Source organism: Primulina tabacum, chromosome 17 (assembly GCF_025594145.1).
Source record: "Primulina tabacum isolate GXHZ01 chromosome 17, ASM2559414v2, whole genome shotgun sequence".
In the NCBI taxonomy this organism is placed as follows: Eukaryota; Viridiplantae; Streptophyta; class Magnoliopsida; order Lamiales; family Gesneriaceae; genus Primulina; species Primulina tabacum.
In genome coordinates, this window is record NC_134566.1 from 23259788 (window position 1) to 23280990 (window position 21203).

The 21203-nt window shown below is 35.9% G+C and overlaps 3 protein-coding genes across 5 annotated transcripts; 2 read left to right on the top strand and 1 right to left on the bottom strand.

Annotated features, from left to right (window-relative positions):
- The first annotated feature begins 266 nt into the window (after positions 1-266).
- Positions 267-9895, top strand: LOC142530585 (glutathione S-transferase PARB-like). Its single transcript, XM_075636413.1, has 3 exons — positions 267-430; positions 4493-4631; positions 9687-9895. Exons 1-3 carry the CDS (start codon positions 267-269, stop codon positions 9888-9890), a joined length of 507 nt encoding a protein of 168 aa, XP_075492528.1. The 3' UTR covers positions 9891-9895.
- Positions 9895-12510, bottom strand: LOC142530866 (pentatricopeptide repeat-containing protein At5g66520-like). Of its 3 annotated transcripts, none has more exons than XM_075636749.1 (2): positions 10979-12510; positions 9895-10171 (listed from the first exon to the last, which is right to left on the bottom strand). In XM_075636749.1, exon 1 carries the CDS (start codon positions 12469-12471, stop codon positions 11026-11028), a length of 1446 nt encoding a protein of 481 aa, XP_075492864.1. In that variant the 5' UTR covers positions 12472-12510; the 3' UTR covers positions 9895-10171; positions 10979-11025. The 3 variants fall into 3 exon arrangements, with proteins under 3 accessions (XP_075492864.1, XP_075492863.1, XP_075492865.1); XM_075636748.1 differs by having other exon boundaries at positions 9895-10208; XM_075636750.1 differs by having other exon boundaries at positions 9895-10248.
- A 1157-nt stretch (positions 12511-13667) lies between these two features.
- On the top strand, positions 13668-14467 carry LOC142530868 (translocator protein homolog). Its single transcript, XM_075636751.1, has one exon. The coding sequence runs from the start codon at positions 13753-13755 to the stop codon at positions 14326-14328; it is 576 nt and encodes a 191-aa protein (XP_075492866.1). The 5' UTR covers positions 13668-13752; the 3' UTR covers positions 14329-14467.
- The last annotated feature ends 6736 nt before the right edge of the window (positions 14468-21203 follow it).

Here is a 21203-nt window from a genome sequence, read left to right on the forward strand (position 1 = left end):
ATAATCATTGTCAAAGCTTGAAGTAGAATTTGATCTCTTCCGGAAAAATGTCTTGACAAGTCATACTAACCTCGTGCTCGGTCAAACTGATGTTCTTCGTACTATCTCTGCTCATGACTCGTCTCTTCAATCCATCTCAACTCAACTTGCGGCTACTGACTCCAACATCGAAACTATCAACGACAAGATTGAGTACCAATCTCAATCAATTCAAGCTCGGAATGAACATGTTTCGAATCAAACGCCAATTCTGGAGATACTGCAAAATGGTCTTATTACTCTTACTAGACGAGTGGATTTCTTACTTACTCGAGCTCAAGGGTTTGATGCCAAAAAAAGGGAAACAGAAGGCAGACCAGAAGCAGAAAGAAGGAGGACATCATGCAGAATCATCTTCTAGAAACCAAGATCCTCAGGATGAGGACACCTTGTTCCGAGACATTGGAACAGATGATTAAAACTCCTTAACGCTTTCTGAACTCTGATTTACTGTTTATTTTCTTAATTGCTTTTAAAGGCTATCTGCTTTTATATTCATCTTTATTAACTTCAAGGTTTTGGCATCACCGCAAAGGGAAAAATTGATAGACTTAATTTATTTGTGGTGATGATAGTCAAAACCAGTAAATCGCGTGAATAAAAACATGAAGATAGTTTAAAGCAGTACTTAGTATAAAACCAGTAGTTCCCCTATCGCTTTTACAAAAGCACTACTCTTCGAGTACCTATCCGCTTAGAGAAACAGAAGCAGAACTTGACTTTTACTGAATCAGAACCAATCGATCTTATATTAAATGTTACCGTTACTCTACCAAGTACGAGTATTAAATGCTTCATTAATGCTGAACAAAGTCATTTAATACGTCTTACCTATTTTGGTATAAAACAAGACTGATTGTTTTAAAGTCTTTTTGCAGGAACTCTTTTAGGCAATAAAACTGATTTTTTCAGAAGTCAAAGAAGCCGTTTTTATTTATAGACGTTGGATTCAAGACTCCTATAAATACACGAGATCAACGACGTTTACAAGTTACCAAAAACTACGAGCTTATTATCTAACATACGAACGTTGATTTGAGCACTCAGATTTTCTTATCATCCTTAAAGCTCAACATACAGAAAAACAGCACATGCTTCACTTAAGTTATCTGATCTTTTGAGATCATATTGTGATGACTGTTTCTTACTCTCTCTACAATCATTATAGCGTTATTACATATTTGAGAAGAGTTTGTAAAGTGGAAAAGAGTTTTTTTCAGAACCTTGTTGTATCGTTTTATTGTGTTGAGAAATTAAGAGTTTCAGTAGGCAAAGGATAAGTCCTACTGAAGTGGGTGTGTACAAGTGTTGTACTGTAAAAACCAAAGTCTTTTAGTGATACCTTCTGGAAACAGAAGAAGGAGATACGTAGAAGATTTCATCTTCGAACTTCCATAAACAACCATTGTCTACTGCTTACTGTTTTATCATTTTACACCCTTAAACTATCAGATCGTTTCTGCACTATATTGTGGTCTGCTGGTTATACATTTGAACAAGATTTGCTATAATCTCTAACAGGATTCTAGCACCCCTTTGCAAAAACGACTGTCAAAGGAATATAGTTTATTCACCCCCCTCTAAACTCCATATCGATCCCCAACCCCATACTGAAGCATTCCATTTGGATAACTGAGCTGATCATGCTGACCAAAATACCGCAACTGCTCATACCCAATTGATCCTTGCTGAACAACCAAACTGATGAACCTTCCTTCCATTAGTTTACTTAGATAACATCTGATTTAACCTAACTGATGTGAAATATGACTTGTCATAAATTGAGTTTTTTGTTTATTCACTTTGGCGGCTGGCCATTTGCATATTCGATATGGGATATATCATTGAAACATTGCAACTCGCCAGATTTTCAGTTTGCTAAATTCGAGTTTCAGCTTTCATCTTAAGTTAACAACTTCACATTTGAGTAAATATGTTAGAAACACAATAAAAAATTTATTATCATCAAAATAAATATTGTTAAAGTTTCAATTACTGTAATGTTTCAATTAATTGACTGAGAATTACATTAATTAAAATGAAAAATAGATCAATTGAAAAGTTCAAAGATTGCAAATTACATATTTCATCTCCCCTAATCTATTGACATAGAGTTTGTGGATGATAAATTGTTCATCTGTCATTTGTGAAGTTTCCTTCGAAAAGATTGCATATTCCTTCAGTTGAACTTTGGCTGCGATAGATTTTGCTTTCATCTCCTCTACTTTAAGTTGTTTTTGTTTCTTTCAATTTCAATTTTTTTTATGCTTGTATACTCAATAAACTTTGTAAACATGTTGTCTAAGTTTATTGTCATACACAACATGTAAACTGGCATCTTGGTTGGATGAGGTGTTGCTTCCTCCCGACTTCGAGGTCCTTGCCTTCTTCGTGCCAACAAGGTGATCAACAGACTGTAGAGTAAACATCGGACGATCTTTTACGATTCTTGCTTTATATTAAATGTGACGCCGTTATTTTCCTAGCGATATTTTCATACGCAAGCCGCAATATATCTTCATCATTGTGGTCGGTACGATACACACTATAAAGCCTATTGTAATTTGCGTTGAAGCAATGTACTTTTTTATGGTATTGTGTCATTGCGATCGTATGACACTTGCACTTCTATTGGACGTACCTGCAATACGATTCTTATTGTATTAGCTTGCAACACGTCCCCAGACAGCATCCGCCTTCGGATCATTGCCGATGATTGCGTCATCACTGATAGTGATAAACGATCTTGGTAAGACCTCGTCTTCGACCTTTCTCCTGGTTGACCTCTTTCTCCTGTCCTCAGCTCCAGAATCCGCCTTCTCCAAATTTACGAGTTCAACTAGGATTCACGGTCGAACAATTGAGTTTTCGGGACAAAAGACAGTGTGACAAGTTTATTTTCTGTCGAAGATGTAAAATGCATACCATTTTAATTTGGTGGATATGAATTATATGGATAATTTGGTTGATTAATGTGGATAATTTGATGTATATGGACTATATGAAAAGTTTGGGTGGAATTTGTGAATTTGAGGGAGAAAACATTTTCTTCCAGTATTTTTGGATAATTCACGAATTTTGTACAAAAAAACATCGTTATTTTCATCGATTATGGAAAAAAAATTATAAAAATAAATATTAAAAATAAATTGATATTATGAAAATAGTAGAGAAAAGATTATTGAAGTGCTTTATGATGTAGAATAATATGTTTGGATTTTTGAAATAATTTATGGAAGATGATGAATATTTATAGATGAAAAAATGATTTTTTTAAATAACCCTTAATTATTCGTTAAATAGGCGTTGAATTTTTTTGCTTTTTAAAAGAAATTTCAACCATTACAAAAATTTTGCAATAAAATATGTTTTTTTAGATAAAATATAAAATAAAACGTTTGAATAATTTAAAACAAAAAAAATTAAAACAACATTTTTAGAATAAAAAAGTGAGTATGTGGTGAACCAAGACTGTTGCTCACCAATTTTTATTTATTTATTTTATCCTAGCTATTGAACGTTGATTTGATATGCACTGACAACAAATATTTCTCAAATTTTCTACTACAAGGGCATCCAAATATTCACCACTGCACAGTATTGATTTGCGTGTCACAACAATACTCGGTTACAAATTTATAACCGGATATTGAATTTTTTTTAATTTCTTCAAGCCACGTGATTGAGACGCGCTTGTTTTTTGGGTCGAGCTCTTTTTTTGGGCAAGATGGGTCGACCCAAGCTCTTCAGCTTGGAGACCCAAGCTCTTCACACACTTTGAGTGAAGAGCTTGGGTGGTGAAAAGCTCGACCCAAGCTCTTCAGCTTGGGTCGAGCTCCTTTTTATTATTTTTTTAACTTTTTAAATATTTATTTAATTATAATTAATTATTATATGAAATATAAATAGACAATTGCATGAAATCTGCATAACGTTTTTTTTTTCTGATCAATTAAGAACGTTGGATTTTGAACGTTGGGTAACATTCAAATTTTTGTCTATAAATATTGTTTTGTGGAAATGTTATAAATATTGTTTTGTGGCAAATTAATTTTTTATAGTTCGTTAAAAAATTTTTTATTTTATTAATTTTTATTTTTTTACAAATTAGTTATTCAAAAATAATCGTTATAAGCATTCTAATTTTATATTTCAATAAAAATATAATACTAAATAATAGATAATAGTAATTAAAGTGGTGAAATGATTTTATTTAAATGAAAATAAAATATTAATTAAAGTGATCGTGGGACCCATAAACATTTGGTTGATGTGATATTTGATTGTGAAATATGATATATTTAAATAGAGAAATATTTGATTGATGACGTGGATCAGGGGGACTACAAATATTTGAAGGAAATATCCTCCTTATTGTGGATGGCCTAAATAAACGTCTGTACACTGAAATCATCACATAATCAAATCTATTCTTTTTGAAAAATGGTGATAGGTTCACTGCGCAACCTTATCAACTGCCACAATGTATCACCTATGATAACGGGCTCGATTACGAGTTCGTTCCGGTTAACATGAGGACCGATGAGCACAAAAAAGATCCTTTCATATCCTTCCAAGTAAGCACAAATAAGGTCTGTATTAAGTCTGTTGTATCCTAGGTTCATAATATAAAAATCAACTTTTTTGTACCATCTCAGCTCTTGTTTGAGACCATATAGGAATTTTCTTAACCTGCAAACTAAGTTCTTTTTGCCTTTTTTCTGTAAAATTTTCTGGTTGGAGCATATAGATTTATTCTTCAAGATCTCAATGAAAAAATTTTGTTTTTACATCTAGCTGTTCTAGATGTAGGCCAAACAACGCACACAATGTCAACACTACTCTGACTATTGTAAGTCAAACCACGGGAGAAAGTATCTCATTAAAGTTAATGTCTTCTTTCTGAGCATACCATTTTACCATCATTCTAGCACGATATTGTTTCACTTGAGTTATTGTCATCACGTTTGATCTTACAGACACATCTGTTACCAATGATTTTCCTTCCTCGTAGTGTAACAAGATCCCAAGTTTTATTCTTATCTAGTGAATCCAACTCTTCCTGCATTGATGTCATCCACATTGATACATTCGAGCTTTGATTAGACTCATAAAAACTCGATGACTCAACATCCTTCGTTAATAAACAATATGCAATGAAGGATCGTTTGTTGGGCATCTTTGGGATGCTTCAAACAAAATATTCCCCAATGATCTGCAATAGCTCGTGTTCTAAGAGTATTAACACCGATAAATTAAATCGAGTTTGGTTAAGAACCAAGCGGAAGAAACTCGAAGTAATCCTTCGTGAAGAAGACTGTTATATTAGAAAACATTTTTTCTTATGTAAACTGAATAACCGAAAAGGGACAAATTAGTTTTTGCATTCATCAGTTCAGTTATGGTGACAACTGAACTGAAGGATACTCTAACTGATCCAGACAGTTTAAAAACAATAGTTAAACAGTTAAATACACAAGATATGTTTATGGATGTTCGGAGACTTCAACTGCTCCTACGTCACCCCTTCTACCGCCTCAGGTAGGATCCACTAGAAGACTTTGATTTATACAAACACTTGTACAAACCCACTTAGCTAGGACTTACACTACTGCCTAAACTGAACTCCTAGACTAGACTGAAGGCAGCACCTTCCAGTCAACACTTCTTTAATGTCTATGTGAGAAAGACTACATACACAAGTTTAATGTCTTTGTGCAAGACTGTATTTTAGTGATTGAGAGTATATGTGTGTGAGAACTGAACAAGGATGTTCTCACGCACTGAGGGATATAAGCTTTTAATCTAAGCTGATACAACTGTGAAGAGTTCTCTCTGGGCTGATTGCTTCTGAAAGCTGATGTGCAATGAGCGTGCCCTTTCTTTTCTCTCGTATATGCTTAAAAGCTTTTTCACTCCTTATTCTTGTTCTTGTTATGGTTGTTGTTGTTGAGTCTTCACTGATCTTCTCTTTATATAAGCGGGAAAAAACTGATCGTACAGTGAGACTCATTGGTTTGTATCTGTTGCATCTTGAATTCGTTTCTTGGATTTTGTGTCTCGACTTTTCGACTGCCCTTCTGAAAGTTTTGTCTTTAATGCTCTGATGCAACGTCCATTATTGTCCTTTGACTGGATAATGGCTTTGTACCTTCACGTACAGCTGGATTCCACTTGAGAGAGTTTGTCTTCATTCATAACTGAAAGATTCTAACTGATGCTTCGAACTGGTCAGTTGAACTGATCTTCAGTTGGGCTGGTGAAATCGGTTGACTCGTCAGTTGAACTGATTTCACTCTAGTTCAGTTGGATTGATCAGCTAGGTTTCTTCATCAGTTGAACACTCTTTCGGCTGGCCAGGCTTCTGAGGTTCTCCTACTGAATCACCTATCAACTGGACAATCAGCTGAACTGCTCAATTGACGAAACCATTTAGACTGATTCTTTTTGTACGATCAGTTGGGTCTTCAGTTTTGCGATGTAAACGTCCCGTGAGTGATCCTAGATGCTGAACATTTAGGTAGATCATTAGTAACATAATTAACAAGTTTTGTTATCATCAAAATCAAGATTGCGAACTTGAAAAGTTCCAACATCCAATATTGCTTTCAGTGACATAATTTGAAAGCCAACTTAGTGGTCTTCTCTCTCAAGTTAACTGCCTCACTTTTGAAACCTTATACTCAATATGTTCTTGTTACTCGTGCTCTATTACTATTTCACAAGAAATTTTATCTTTGTCTGTCTTATTTTCCACTTGAATTATAGTAATTTCTGAATTCAATGTGAATTTGTCTCCCTTTACTGATAACAAGCTTGTAGGCAGTAAGATCCCACAAGCGAAACTCATTTACTACATCAACATAATCCAAGAAGACACAATTTCTGGATTTTGAATCCAACTTTGATTTACTTTTTTTTAAAATCATTGTACAAAATGTACAAAAGACTTCCAAAAATAGGCAAATAAGAATAATCAACTGGCTTTCCAGTACACATATCCATAGGAGTTTTCAGATCAATCACCACTAAGAAGAATGATCGATGATATAACAAGTGGTTTACACTGCTTCCGCCCAAAATGATTTGGCTAGACCTGCAATCCTCAACTTGAGTCTTGTTCTATCCAACAAGGTTTTGTTAATCTGCTCAGCAACTCCATTCTGTTCAGGTGTGTAAGTCGACATGAATTGTATTTTGATGTCTTCGTGTTGACAAAACGCATCAAATTCTTCACTTATATATTCTCATCAATTGTCATTTCTCAAATACTTGATTTTCTTTTTCAGAATCAAGTTCAACATGCGCTTTGAAATCTTTTGAAGACTGAAAAAACACATGATTTTTACTTGATTAGATACACTCATCTCCTAGAGAAATCATCAATGAAAGAGGTAAATTATCTCACTCATCTTAGGGATACAACTGGCACCTGTTAAACGTCAGAATGAATCAACTCCAAAGCGATTTTGCTTTTGGCAGTAGAAGTGTCAAACTTTAATTTGTACTGTTTACTGTTAACACAATACTCACAAAATGGTAGATACTTTTTTAAGCCCCAACAGCAGCCTCCGTTATGGGAGAATTTTCAACTCTCGTTCTAACATATACACAAACTTTATATGTCATAACACTGTTAATTATTCTCCAAAACCTATTTGATGCAACAACTAGTTCTGCTTCTTTGTGTATTTCCCATAAAATTACGTACATATTTGCAGAAACCTTTTTTTGTCTTCATTATTACAAGTGCAACCTTCACAATTTTTATGATCATGTTCTCGATGCTGGTTTTGCACCTGATATCATCCAATTGCCCCAAGGAAAAAAAATTCTTCGTCAGCCCCTTCACATGCCGTACCTCCTGTATGGTGTGAATGATGTTATTAAACATTTTTATTTTGATGGTACTGACTCCATCAATTTCCAAGGCATGATCATTTTCAAAGAATATAGATCCTCTCGAGACTGGTTCATACCGATCGAACCATTCTCTCGAGACTTCATGTCAATGTTGCTCTTGAATCCATAATCCATGCATCACAAAATTTGTGTCTGCCTTCTGCAACTTTAGCTGCTTCGCTGAATGGTATTTCACCACCGTCTGAAGTACCGATCACATTTCATTTAGAACCCTTCTCGATACTTGTACACTCTATTTTGAAGTGCTTTTTTTATCTCCAGATTTAAAAAAGTAAATATTTTTTCCTACTTCTCGACTTTGATCTACCTCACATGTGGTTCCCGCTGAAGTCACGGTCCATAAATCCTTATCATCGGTAAAGACTTGTCTACTTCGAAGTTACCCACCTATCTTCTTTATTCTTGCACCGAATTTTTTCTCCGAAAACCGCAGTTAAGACGTCGAATTTTAGAGAGGCCATAAAGATATTGTTGGCTAATTTGATAATTAGTTAATCATATCAATCTGATGGACTTTGAAGTAGAACCTCTCAACATTTATTTTCCTCTATTTTATGACCCATAAATTTAAGTTGACAAGTAGAGTATTTTGTGTTTTGATATTTTCGATCCTCGACGAGCATTCCACCATACAAATACTATAAAATATTCTTTTTATGAAAATCTTGTTGTGTAATAATTTAACTTCGTAAATTTTTGTTAGAATATCATAGATATTTTTTATCGTTTTTATCTCAAAGATGCTTGACAGTACTTCGTCTGCTATAACGAAATATAAATTGTCAACATCATTATCATTCATGTCATTCCACTTCTCGTACGTGATTTCCTTCAGTCTATCTACAATAGCCGCCAAACAATTATTCTTTATTAAAACTGCTTATATCCTTATTTTTCATAATATAAAATTGTTCTAATTGAACTTTGTTATCTGTCCGCCGTTATGCCTACAACAATTTAGTAGACTAAACAAATAATCTCGATTTAATAAAAAATATCAAAAAAATCTTTTTGATGTGGAAGATCAGTGCTGCAACCAAATAACATACTCGAAATTTTAAATCAAGACTCTAATATCACTTATTGGTCTTATGTGCGACATCTTGAGAAATGAATATGAAAATAAAGTATAAAATTGGACACCGAGATTTACGTGAAAAACCCGTAAAAATTGTTAGAAAAAAATCACGGATAAGATGAAAAAACTTTCACTATAATATTTTACAGTATAAAGCCGCTCACTGTATTTCCAAATATAACACACTCTTTTTAAATATAGGAGAATAATCACGTCACAAATATTATAGAACTACACTCAAATAAGAAGAGATGTTCAAGAGAAAAGCATAACAGATTTCTTTTTGAGATACCTTGAAAGAGCCGAATCATCATCTCAGTAAAATTTTATCCGGATGATAGGATCCAAATTTTTTGTTCGTCTGTCATCAACCATCTTCAACGAACAATGCTCCCACCTAATTCCATTAATTTGCCAACAAAACACAAGAAATCTAACCGTCATGATCCAACATACTTGTAAGCACAGAAGGATTCGATTGTGGACATTGTATAATCTTTCTATAAATATCTGATATAAGCCCCCAACAATCAGACTGCACCTGAATTTTTATCATAAATTTTTATACTGAATCAAGGGCAAGTAATCAATATATTGCATACGCTTATGCGGACAAGTGACAAGGGAACCCCGTTGATATTTCCAGAATCCAAAGGAGATGGCAAGCCCATTGGTATGGATGGAAGGGGAGGCGCAAAAGTATGATCTTGCAGCATCAAAGTTAACATGGGAACTCAGCTTTAAGCCGATGATGGGGAAGCTTACGGATGATGCTGTCGTTAAAGAATATGTATCTCAGCTGTCTAAAGTTCTTGACGTGTATGAAGCACGATCGGCACATTCCAAGTGAAACATTTTCACTCTAGCGGATCTCGATAATCTCCAAACATTAAGCTACTTGAAGGGGACAAGCGTCAAAGCAGTTTTTGATTCACGTGCTCATGTCAGAGCTTGATGTGAGGATATCTTGGAAACGGCCGCTTGGGAAAAGGTTGTTGTCATGAAAAACAACCAGTAACCCATAGGGTCTTCATCTTTATGTTTAGTCATTGTGGCTTCTCATCCTATCACTCTCTGTTTTGCTTCCAATTTCCCCTTTCAAATCTTCAATAAGAATCTCGTGGAAAGAATCTGCGCATGATATAATGTCTAGCTTACAGCTCTTTTTCTGAAATTTGAATAAGGATCTTGATTCATAATTTCATATTCTGATCAGAAATGTATGACAAAATATCGTTTCATATTGAGAAATGGATATCGTGTTTTGTTTAATGCAAGAAAATACATGAAGGATGAAAATATTTTCAGTAGCATTCCCCAAGATGTAGTACTATTAATTTCTGTAAGGCAGGTAAACCATGAATTTTCGGACACCAATAACACCATTGGTGGAGCCCTTCTCCTTCGCAATTCCTTAACAGGAAAAATCGTATGGAAATTGTGATTTTAATCTTTGGGAGTTACCTTGTGCATTCATTTAAGCATTATTCCTGTCTAGAGTAACAGTTCCAAGCAACTATACATATAACGTGTGGCTTGTAAAAAAAGAAAAGCCATTTTTTTTATCATAATGCATTCACATGTTTCCTAGGCTGACTACCATTCACTTTCTAAATGTTGTACCATGGCATCAAAATTCATAACGTGGCACAAGCACTAACACAAGGTCCATGCACCCTGGTGCATATATGCCATAAAATTCCATGCTAAACTAGGTCAACTATGTTACAGATTTCTTTCACACGCCTTCAATCAAAGTTATGAAAAAGTTTGTCTACACATGAGAAACTGGATGCAGCAATAAGCTGATTCTATTGTCCAAATATCCTATTCAAGTGAATGCAGAAATAATGCATTATATCAGAATGTTGAAATTCTGGGCACAGTAATTTTTCATCGTGCTATATTTTCTCCCAGAAACACAAAAGGCTGACTTACCGAAGAAGGTTTTCTCTCTCTCCCAAACAGCATAGAAAACAAACACGTCAGGCCAACCACTGAACACTGACTCCCTTGTGTTCATGTTCAACTGAACTGCTACCCACACGCTTCTTTGGTACCCTCACTTTCATCAAGTTCCTAACTTTCTCCACATCACTCCATCTTTCCATTACTGCGTACAAATTAGACAACACAACATAATAAGCACTATTCTCAGGCTCCAACTCCACAAGTTTCCAAGCAGCAATCTCACTCAGTTCCAGGTTAGTTTGAGCTCTACAACCAGAAAGTAGAGCTCCCCAAATACTCACAGTAGACTCAAAAGGCATCTCAATGATCATTCTATGAGCCTCTTCCAAGCACCCAGAACGTGCTAAAACATCGACCATACAAGCGTAATGTCTAACATCTGGTGAAAACCCATATTTTCCATCAACCAGTGAAGAAAATATCCGCCGCCCCATATGTACAAAACCCGAATGCACACAAGCACACAGCACCGCAATTAAAGTGACCTCATCAGGTTTAAGACCTTGTTCTTGTTCCATCCTGAAAAACCATGTAACAGCTTCCTTACCATTATTAGCTAGAGCTAGCCCTTTAATTACCGTGTTCCATGTGAACACATTCTTCTCATTCATTTGGCCAAAAACCCACAAACCCTCCTCGATTTTGCCACACTTCATGTACATATCGATCAAAGAAGTACCCAAAATCACATCCAATTCCCATTTACTTCTCTTTACAAATTCATGTAACCAAACTCCCATATCCAGCGCCCCAAAATCAGCACACACAGCCAAAACATTCACCACTGTCACCTGATTAGGCATCACACCTTCGCCTTTCATCCTCTCAAAGGCAATCAAAGCGTCATCCAACTTCCCAGCTTCCCTAAATCCAGAAATCATAACCGTCCACGATACAACGTCTATCTGTGGCATTTCATCAAATACTTGCCCGCACAAACCCATTTCCTCAACCGCTGCATATAAACTCATCAATGCATTCCCAACATAAATATCACCCAAAAAACTCAACTTGATCACCTGGGCATGCACCAAAGTTCCTTCTTTCACCAACTTCAAGTCCGCCAATGCCTTGAACACAAAAGGGAAAGTGTAATTGTTGACAAGAATAGAATTCCTGTGCATGTATGAATACAGGCTAAGCGCGTTACGAGGAGTGGTGGAATGAGAGAACAGTTTCAGAAAGGTGTTGCAGATGAAAGTGTGCGGTCTTGAGAGGTTGCTGGTGTAGAGGGGCAAGGCGTTAGAGTGGAGGAGGTCTAAGGAGTGGCAGGCGGTGATGAAGCGGTGGGCGACGGTGGTGTTGATGTGAAGACGAGAGAGGATGAGCTGAGCTTGAATTTGTCGGAGGTCTTGGGGAGTGGAGCAATGATCTAACAGGTGGATGATTCTGCTTGCCGTTGGTTTCAGATTTTGTGGGCTCATGTTACATTCAGACATGTGTATCCTTTTGATTATCATGGATTCATTCTTAGAAAATCAGGTTGTTTGCAGGATCGTCTCGAATATTAGACCTTTTTGAAGACGGTGTAATATGATATATAATTTTTTTATTTTTTTTAAATAATTATTTGACATATTTTTTAATTAATTTATATCGAATAAAAAAAATATTTTACTGATTTTGAATTCGAATCTAACATAGAAAAATTATTTAAAAAATATGGAGATGAATACAAAATAATTATATATATAAATATACAAAAAAATCGCATAAACATCCGTCTAAACCCATACTTTAAGGAGACGGTCTCACGAATCTTTATATATGAGACGGATCAACCCTATCGATATTCACAATAAAAAGTAATACTATTAGCATAAAAAGTAATATTTTTCATGGATGACCTAAATAAGATATCCGTCTCACAAAATACGACCCGTGAGATCGTCTCATATAAATTTTTATATACTCTAAGTTGTCGATGATCGTGCTGCTACCATTTACCTCTTTTTAGAACAGTGATGGTTTGATCATCTAGATGATTCTTTCTTGAAATTATATGTATTTCAAAAGATTACAAAGACAATGAGAGCATCCGATGATATTTTTTAGTTGATGTTAATATTTGAAATAACGTAATTAGAAAAATAATATCGTAAGAGTAGCTTCAAATTTAATGACATCAATTTAAAGAAACATTAATTTCGTATTGTTTCATTATATTTTTACATATGCTCGTATAACCATTATTTCTCAAATTTTCGTCACTCTTATTTAGATGTAATTACATATAAATTTAAGTTAAAGCAAAATACATTTTCGGCATTGACCATAGATATCAAAACAAAAATTTGTACGAGACGGTCTCACGAATCATATTTTGTGTGACGGTTTTTTATTTGGGTCATCTATGAAAAAATATTATTTTATGCTAAGAGTATTATTTTTTATTGTGAGTATCGATAAGATTGACTCGTCTCACAGATAAAGATTCGTGAGATCATTTTACAAGATCTACTCAGATATTAATTATAAAAATTTCATTTTATAATCCGTCACTTATAATTTTTAAGGTGGTTTAGGTTATAAAAAGATAAAATTGAAGTAAATAGAAGATGGACGAGAGCGTTGTACCCACGTGTCCCGCCTTGTCGCCATTGCGCGCCACCTCACATAGCCACGAAGCTTCTCTCCAATATAAAATCTTGCGAATAAATTTCCTTCTTCAATAAAACCCCACCACCTGGTAATTCCTGGTATGCAATATCGTTTCATTTCTTCTCCATTAATCTATTTCAATGGATTCCCGCGATCTCAAACATCGAGCCACAGAGAAAGATGAGTCGAATGTCATCGACGCCACCCGCCCTTCAGATCTCAGCTCTAGTAAACCGAAGAGAAAAGGCATGGCTAGGCGCGGCTTCCGCTCCTTGGCCATGGCCATCGCCTTCCCTATCTCCCTCGCCGTCCTCGTCATCTACCTCTTCGGCTCCACAAATCGCTTCGGCAATATAGAGAAACACTTTTACATCCCTCCCCTCTGGGCGCTCCACCTCGCGTGTCTCACATCCTCCTTCCTGTCAGGCCTCTCGTCTTGGCTTGTCTGGGCCGACCACGGCTTCCACCGCCGCCCAGTGGCACTGTATCTCTACATGGCTCAACTGGGGCTCAGCCTCGGGTGGTACCCGATCGTGTTAGGCGCCGGTGCTGTGAGAGTTGGATTGGCGCTCTGCGCACTGCTGTTTGTGTCGCTGGTCGGGAGTTGGCGGACCTTCAAGAGTCTGAATCCGATTGCCAGTGATCTGTTCGTGCCGTGTCTGGTGGCGGCGCTGCTTCCAGCTGCTGTGAATTACAGGCTCTTGAATCATCAGTGAGCGAGAAAGGAATTGTGTGGGGATGCTTTGCTTTTTCCAACTTGTTTGAACATGAATTTGTGTTGTAGTATAATAAAGAGGGATGTACTTTATGTTTTGCCACAAAGAAAATTGATGTTTTTAGCTGTCGTTAGAATTATATGATCCTGTACTATAATACAATATATTTTATAATGTCTTTATAATAAATATTTTATCATAATTATCATATAAATTTTATATCATCATGTTAGGTTATGGAAAATAAAATTTTAAAATACAGCAGTATTTTTATTTAATAACAAATATTATAAAGATTTATTTTAGTAAGTTTGTAAATTTTGACGTCATTATCATATTTACTTTCGAATTTTTTCAAAATGACTTAAAATATGTTTTTATTTTTATCTAAAATTGTGAAATTTTTATAAACATTTTCATATCATCATAAACATATTCATATTAAAAATGTTAATATTCATTTTTGTTGTATTCACATCGTTAATTGTGATTTCGTGTTCGTATGCGTATTGGTAGATGAATCAATCTATATGTAATCATAGTATTGAGCGGCGAGAACATCAGCAACACTTTCACTCGTTAACTGAGCCTACATATCATTGTATCAACTTATTACTCACAATTACTTCAATTTTTTCCATATTTCGTATTTTCATCACTTATAAAAATTAAACATGCATATAATGTTTTTTTAAAACCAAACATGCAATTTGTCTTTTAATATAAAATTTAATCATAAAATTCCATAAACATGCAACATTATTATATTAACATATAAAACAACATTCAGGACACTGCCATGACATTTACTAATTTTCGGGTGTAAAATTATCTTTCTACTCTTAAACGTAAAATTTTACGTTTTTGACATTTTCTTAATTCCGTTGACACTAGAACATCCCAAATAATTATTTAAGCTTACATTAATTTTCTCGTATTTTTATTTAACTTAAATCGATGACTTTTAATTTATTATTTAATCATAACATATTAATGTGTTTTAATCCCGAATTAAATCAAACTTTACTATAAAATTTCCAAACTTAAAACTTAGACTTATATTAATTATTTAGCCATCGTTGACCATGACTCGACCCCCGTTGAGCCATATTTCAAACTTCTAGCCAATAAAATCCTTGTTCGAACCTAAGCACTAAACCGTCGAGTCATCTTATTTTTTCACCGAACCACCCCGAGCCAACTTCGAACCAGAACCTTTATGGACCTTACTGGACCCTTAGAACCCTTAGGACTCGAACCCAAGCCCCAACCGAAGCCACAAAACCAAAACACATGCCATGGCCGAGAACCCTCCATGCACTAGGACTCTTCGATATGTGCCTAGGACTCTAGCCACTGGACCAGCCTCTGAACCAAACCCTTGTGCACCCTCTTAGGATCCTAGTGACTCGAACTAGCCCAAAGCCCCCTGGCCGAGCCATCCTTCCCCGCGCGGCTGCGCACCCCATGCGTAAGCTTGAAGCTTCTCGGGTGGAGTCCTAGCTTGCTAGGGCTCCTCCACAGCCCCTTGACTCGAGTCGTAGCCATCGAGTCCTAGCGTGGCTAGGACTCCTTCCTTGACCCTAGAACGTCCCTAACCCAGCCCTGGTTGCAGCCGTGCCAAGCCATGGACCAAAGACCCTTGAACCCGAGCCCTTGACATCGCCACACACGCGGTTGGTTCCAGCTTGTTTCTATTATTGTGTGCAGCGATTCGTGCGTGACTTTAGACCCTATAACTCGTGTAAAACATGACCCTTGTTTACTCCTAATCATGGCAACCCATTAAGAACATATCAAACATGTTTTTGGATCAAATACATGCTTTAAAAATCCACATATGATGCATGAACGAAAATATTTGAAAGCATCACTTGTTTTTCATGCAAAACACATTTAAACAAATACTATGGTGTGATGGATGAGTAAATAAAAGAATATGGTGTGCCTTTGACGCACTATGAAACGTTGGCGAATCGAAAAACGACGACGATGAGACGTTGGCTTGAAAACCTTGAAGAAATTCGATGCTTTCCTCTTCAAACTTGTGTGTGCCATGTGGTTTAGTGAAAAGGAGTCCTTGTGTGTTTGTTATATGGTGGAGGCGTGTGATAATGAGGTATGGGGTAGGTTTAAGGCTTTAAATAATTAATTTAGGACACTAACACTAGCTTAGGCCCATTAGAAAAGTTAATTATGCCCAATAAGTTCATTAGTGCTAAATAAAATTATTTTGATTAGTAAAGTTTGTGAAATTATTAGTGAAACGTCTACCGTTTTAAAAGTGCGAAAATATAGATTTTTTTTTTTAAGCTCGCAATTACAAAATAACATTTAAAGTAATCGTATTTATTTGCCAACAAGAATAATGCAATTTAAAAATAACTAACGTCATCCAAAATCAATGAAAGCGTAAACGTGTAAAAATCGTAATATCATCAACATATAAAAATGTGCAACTCCTCTCAAAAAACGTGAATCAATATGCGGAAAAATAATGGTCCTCGGGTCGTGTCACCGCGCATCCCGCCTGCCCACTCAGTCTTCGGCACCTCCGGTCCCCTGATCAAAATGCTCACCTGCACCACACACGCCTAGTGAGTCTAAAGACTCAACACACCTGTACCAGTAATAACAAGTACATATACGTAGCACACAGCAATGAAAAATAGCATAATCAAAATACATTTCATGAGCTTAAAAACATGAAATAAGCGTTTCGTGTAAAATCGTAACGTATCAAAACATGTCTCATCATGTTATCATATCATATGCGTAACTGTGACCTGTCAAAACATGGTAATAGCATGTATCATCGTATCAGCATATACGTGTTAAAATCTTAATTTGAATTTCGTTCATTAACTGTGACTTTCGTATCATCATGTCAGTCGATGGATCCATCTACGTGTAACCGCGGTACCCGGCGGCGGGGGACATCAGCGACACTCTCACCCGTCAACTGAGCCCGAGCCTATCATGTCATCATATCATGTCAATGGAAATACGATCGTCGGGCTCCCTCTGGGGCCTTCTCCCGTAAACGGGCTCCCTCTGGGGCCTTTTCCCTCACGATATCTCCAATCATATCATCGTGTCATCGTGTCAGTCACAACTAAATCACTTCATTCAAAATGTGTCATCATATTCATCACTTAATAAAATCATACATATACATAATTTTTTCTTTAAACCAAGCATGCATCATAATTATCATAATAGCATAAAAATCGTAAACATGATGCATAATCATTTAAAATATTATAATTTGTGCTCAGGGTGCTGCCAAGACCAAAATCTCACCCTGGGTGCAAAATGACCATTTTGCCCCTGGAAACCCAAAAATTAACGTTTCAACCCTGGACCTCTAAAATTTACCCGAAGCTTACCAAACTCTTTAAAATGTCCCAAAATATTTTCAAAAGCATTCCTAGACATAAATTCGAGCTCATTTTATAACTTAACCAATTCGTTTTGAAACTTGGACCGATGTCCCGATTTTAACCCGAATCGAACCAAAACTTAACCAAAACTTTCCCAACTTTTTTTCCACACCTAATACAATCATTTACGGCCTTAAAACCATCCAAGCCAACCCCCTAAACCTTAGAACAGTAGGCCACCAGCTGTTGGAGTTGCGACACTTTCCAATCCAACCCATCCTAGCGCACCGCTTTACATATTTGAGATCCTAGCCTTCTACTGATGGGACCAGCTGCGATCCACCCTTCCCTAGACCCCCTAGGTCTCCTCTGAACCTGCTGAACCCACCCACACAGCCCCTTCCCGCTGCTATCTTCTAAGAGCCGAGAAACATCCCAAAAAAATTCCTACTCGCGGCCTACCCGACTCAACCTTGCTCGATCAACTTTTCCACCGACTCCAGCATGGTTCGAGTCATCCCAGATCACGACTCAGACCCAACAGGGTCTGGTCCAGGGCTGGGGATGACCCTCGCACAACCGGGGCAACAGAATTTCCGATCGAGCCCCCACACAAGCCTCAACTCCAATCGGCTCTCAACAATCTCAACGACCCCGATCGAACTTCGACTCCAGCATCTAAATCTCATCACCCTCGACCTTAACAGCTCTCTGTCAACCTATTACAGCAGCACCTTACACCACAAACCAGAAAAATCATGAGTGAACAACAAAATAATGCAAGAAATACATTGTATCACCAAAATCTTTTATGCACAAGGGGGGATCGAAAGTTTTCTTGGATGTACACATTCAACAGCATATAAAACGTGTGTGATGAGTAAAGAAGAGATACAACGCGTGCCTTGATGATTTCTAAGCAAGAACGACGAAGAAATGAGCAACGGGAAAGCGTCGGAATAATTTATTTGCAAAGACAAGCCAAGGCCGATGCTATTCAGCTGTTAGGGTGCTGAAACCGAGAGGAAAACCTGCTGAGGGGAGGGTGTTTTAGGTTAAGTGAGGTTAAGGTGTTAATTAAATAATAATTTAGTATATAATGGGCCCTAAATTGCCAATTAGGAGTTTAAAAATATATTTAAGCACAATAAGCTTAAAAGTAGGTCCATTAAATTCAAACACACTCCCTAAAAATATTTCTTGTTGGAAAGTTTTTGAAAATAATAGCCGAGCCCTCAAAAAGTCTCCGATTCGACAAAATTTACGTACCGTTAAAAATAAAATCTTGCGGATAAAAATACCCAATAAATCCCATTTTTGAAAAATACACTTAAAAACATCTTAAAATAATTAATAAAAATTAATCATGTAGTAAAATAATTTTTTCTGATAATTTCTCGGTCTTCGTTCCTCGTTCGAGCGCGAAAAGCAACTTAAAAATCTATATTGCATAAACCTTTAAAATTTCATGAAATAAATTCTACCATGCAATAATTATGCATAAAATGCATGAAAATAATTAAATACAATTTAATGAAATAAACATGCATTTAATGCTTTAAAACAATTTAATAAAATACCAAAGAAATTTAATAACTCGCATGCATGTGGTTCACGTGGACCTTCAAATTTTTGGGACGTTACAATTAGCCGGGTTGTCAAAACATTTGTATTTTTGTTGAAAATCCAATGCCGATAAAAATTACGTTCCGGCGTATAAAATCAACTCAAAAAACTCCTTAATTTCAAAAATAAGAAAAAACATCAACCATATTTTAAATAATTAAAAACAATTATTTAATAAAAACATTTTCCATTTTTTAGCCTTCGGTCTCCGTTCCTCGATTGCAACTCGAATAACCCTTAAAATATATTTTAATGCATTTAAGTAGAAAAACTACTAAAACATCATATAAACATATCACATAATCAATTTAACAATTATTATCAATTAATTAACAATTTTCCATATTCCCTATATTTGCATGCAGTTGGATTATGTCGTCTTAATTTTGGATCTTACAATTCCTCCCCCCTAAATAAAATTTCATCAACGAAATTAAAACTTACCGAATAGTTCTGGGTAGCGACTCCTCAAGTCCCTCTCGGTTTTCCAAGTAGCTTCTTCTTCCGAGTGATTCAACCACTTGACATTGACAATTGGAATGACTTGTTTCGGAGTCTTCTTTCTTTCCTTCCAAAGATTTGGACAGGTCTTTCTTCATAAGTCATATTTGGAGTTAATTGTAGAGGTTCGTGATTTAGTACATGTAAAGGGTTCGACATGTACTTTCGCAGCATCGAAATATGAAACACATTGTGTACTCCAGAAAGCATCGATGACAATGTCACTTTATAGGCTAGTTTCCAATCCTCTCCAAAATCTCAAACGGGCCTATAAATCTTGGACTAAGCTTACCTTTATTGCCAAATCATTTAACACCCTTCATAGGTGCTATTTTCACAAATATGTGGTCTCTCACCGCAAACTCTAGGTCTCTTCGTCTCTTGTCAGTATAACTTTTCTGTCGGCTTTGTGCGGTCTTCATTCTATCTCGAATTTTGACTACTAGCTCGGCGGTCTCTTGTATCAAGTCCGGACCAATTTCTCTTCTTTCGCCAACCTCGTCCCAATGAATAGGAGATCTACATTTCCTTCCATAAAGCGCCTAAAAAAGAGCCATCCCAATAGATGATTGATAGCTATTATTGTAGGTGAACTCCAATAGAGGTAATTTCGGTTCCCAACTTCTTTGGAAATCGATCACACAAGCTCGCAGTAGATCCTCTAAAATTAATTAACTATTTTCCATATTTCCTAGATTTGCATGATGTTGGATTACATCGTCTTAATTTTGGACCGTACAAAAAACTTTAAAGATGAAATTCATGCATCTATCTATATATAAAAGCACAATTTCAGCCAAATATAGAAATATCCCGCCAAATTGATTAGTTAAAAAAGGAAATAAAGTGAGAGATTCTAATTTATTAATTTCGGTTCAAACTACTGACTTGAGCCTTTATGATTCAGAGTAAATGATTTGTCTTTCCCATTGTTAAATAAATTAAGTCTGACAAAATATCTTTTTTCAATAATAAATCAATAAATTAGGACAACAATCTTAATTCCAATCGTTTGGGCTACCTTAGCCTTATTTGAATTTGAATTCAAATAAGGCAGCCCAAGAGCCTAAAATAAAGACAAGACGTGTATAAATATTTGGTAAAATATTAGTCATTTTTACATATTCTGTCAAAATCAATCTCAAAATTATCAAATCTCAAATTCAAAAATTCCTCCATTGTTTAGCTCCATCTCTGAGGTGAACCTTACGAAGACACAATGGTGCCTTAAACTCAGATTGGTTCGAAGCTATGAAGTACATGTATTTCAAAAGGACACATATAGTTTAGAAAATGTCATTCATGATCGAGAAGTAAGAATATTTATTTCTCTATTCGACATCAATTTAAATTATTATGTATTAG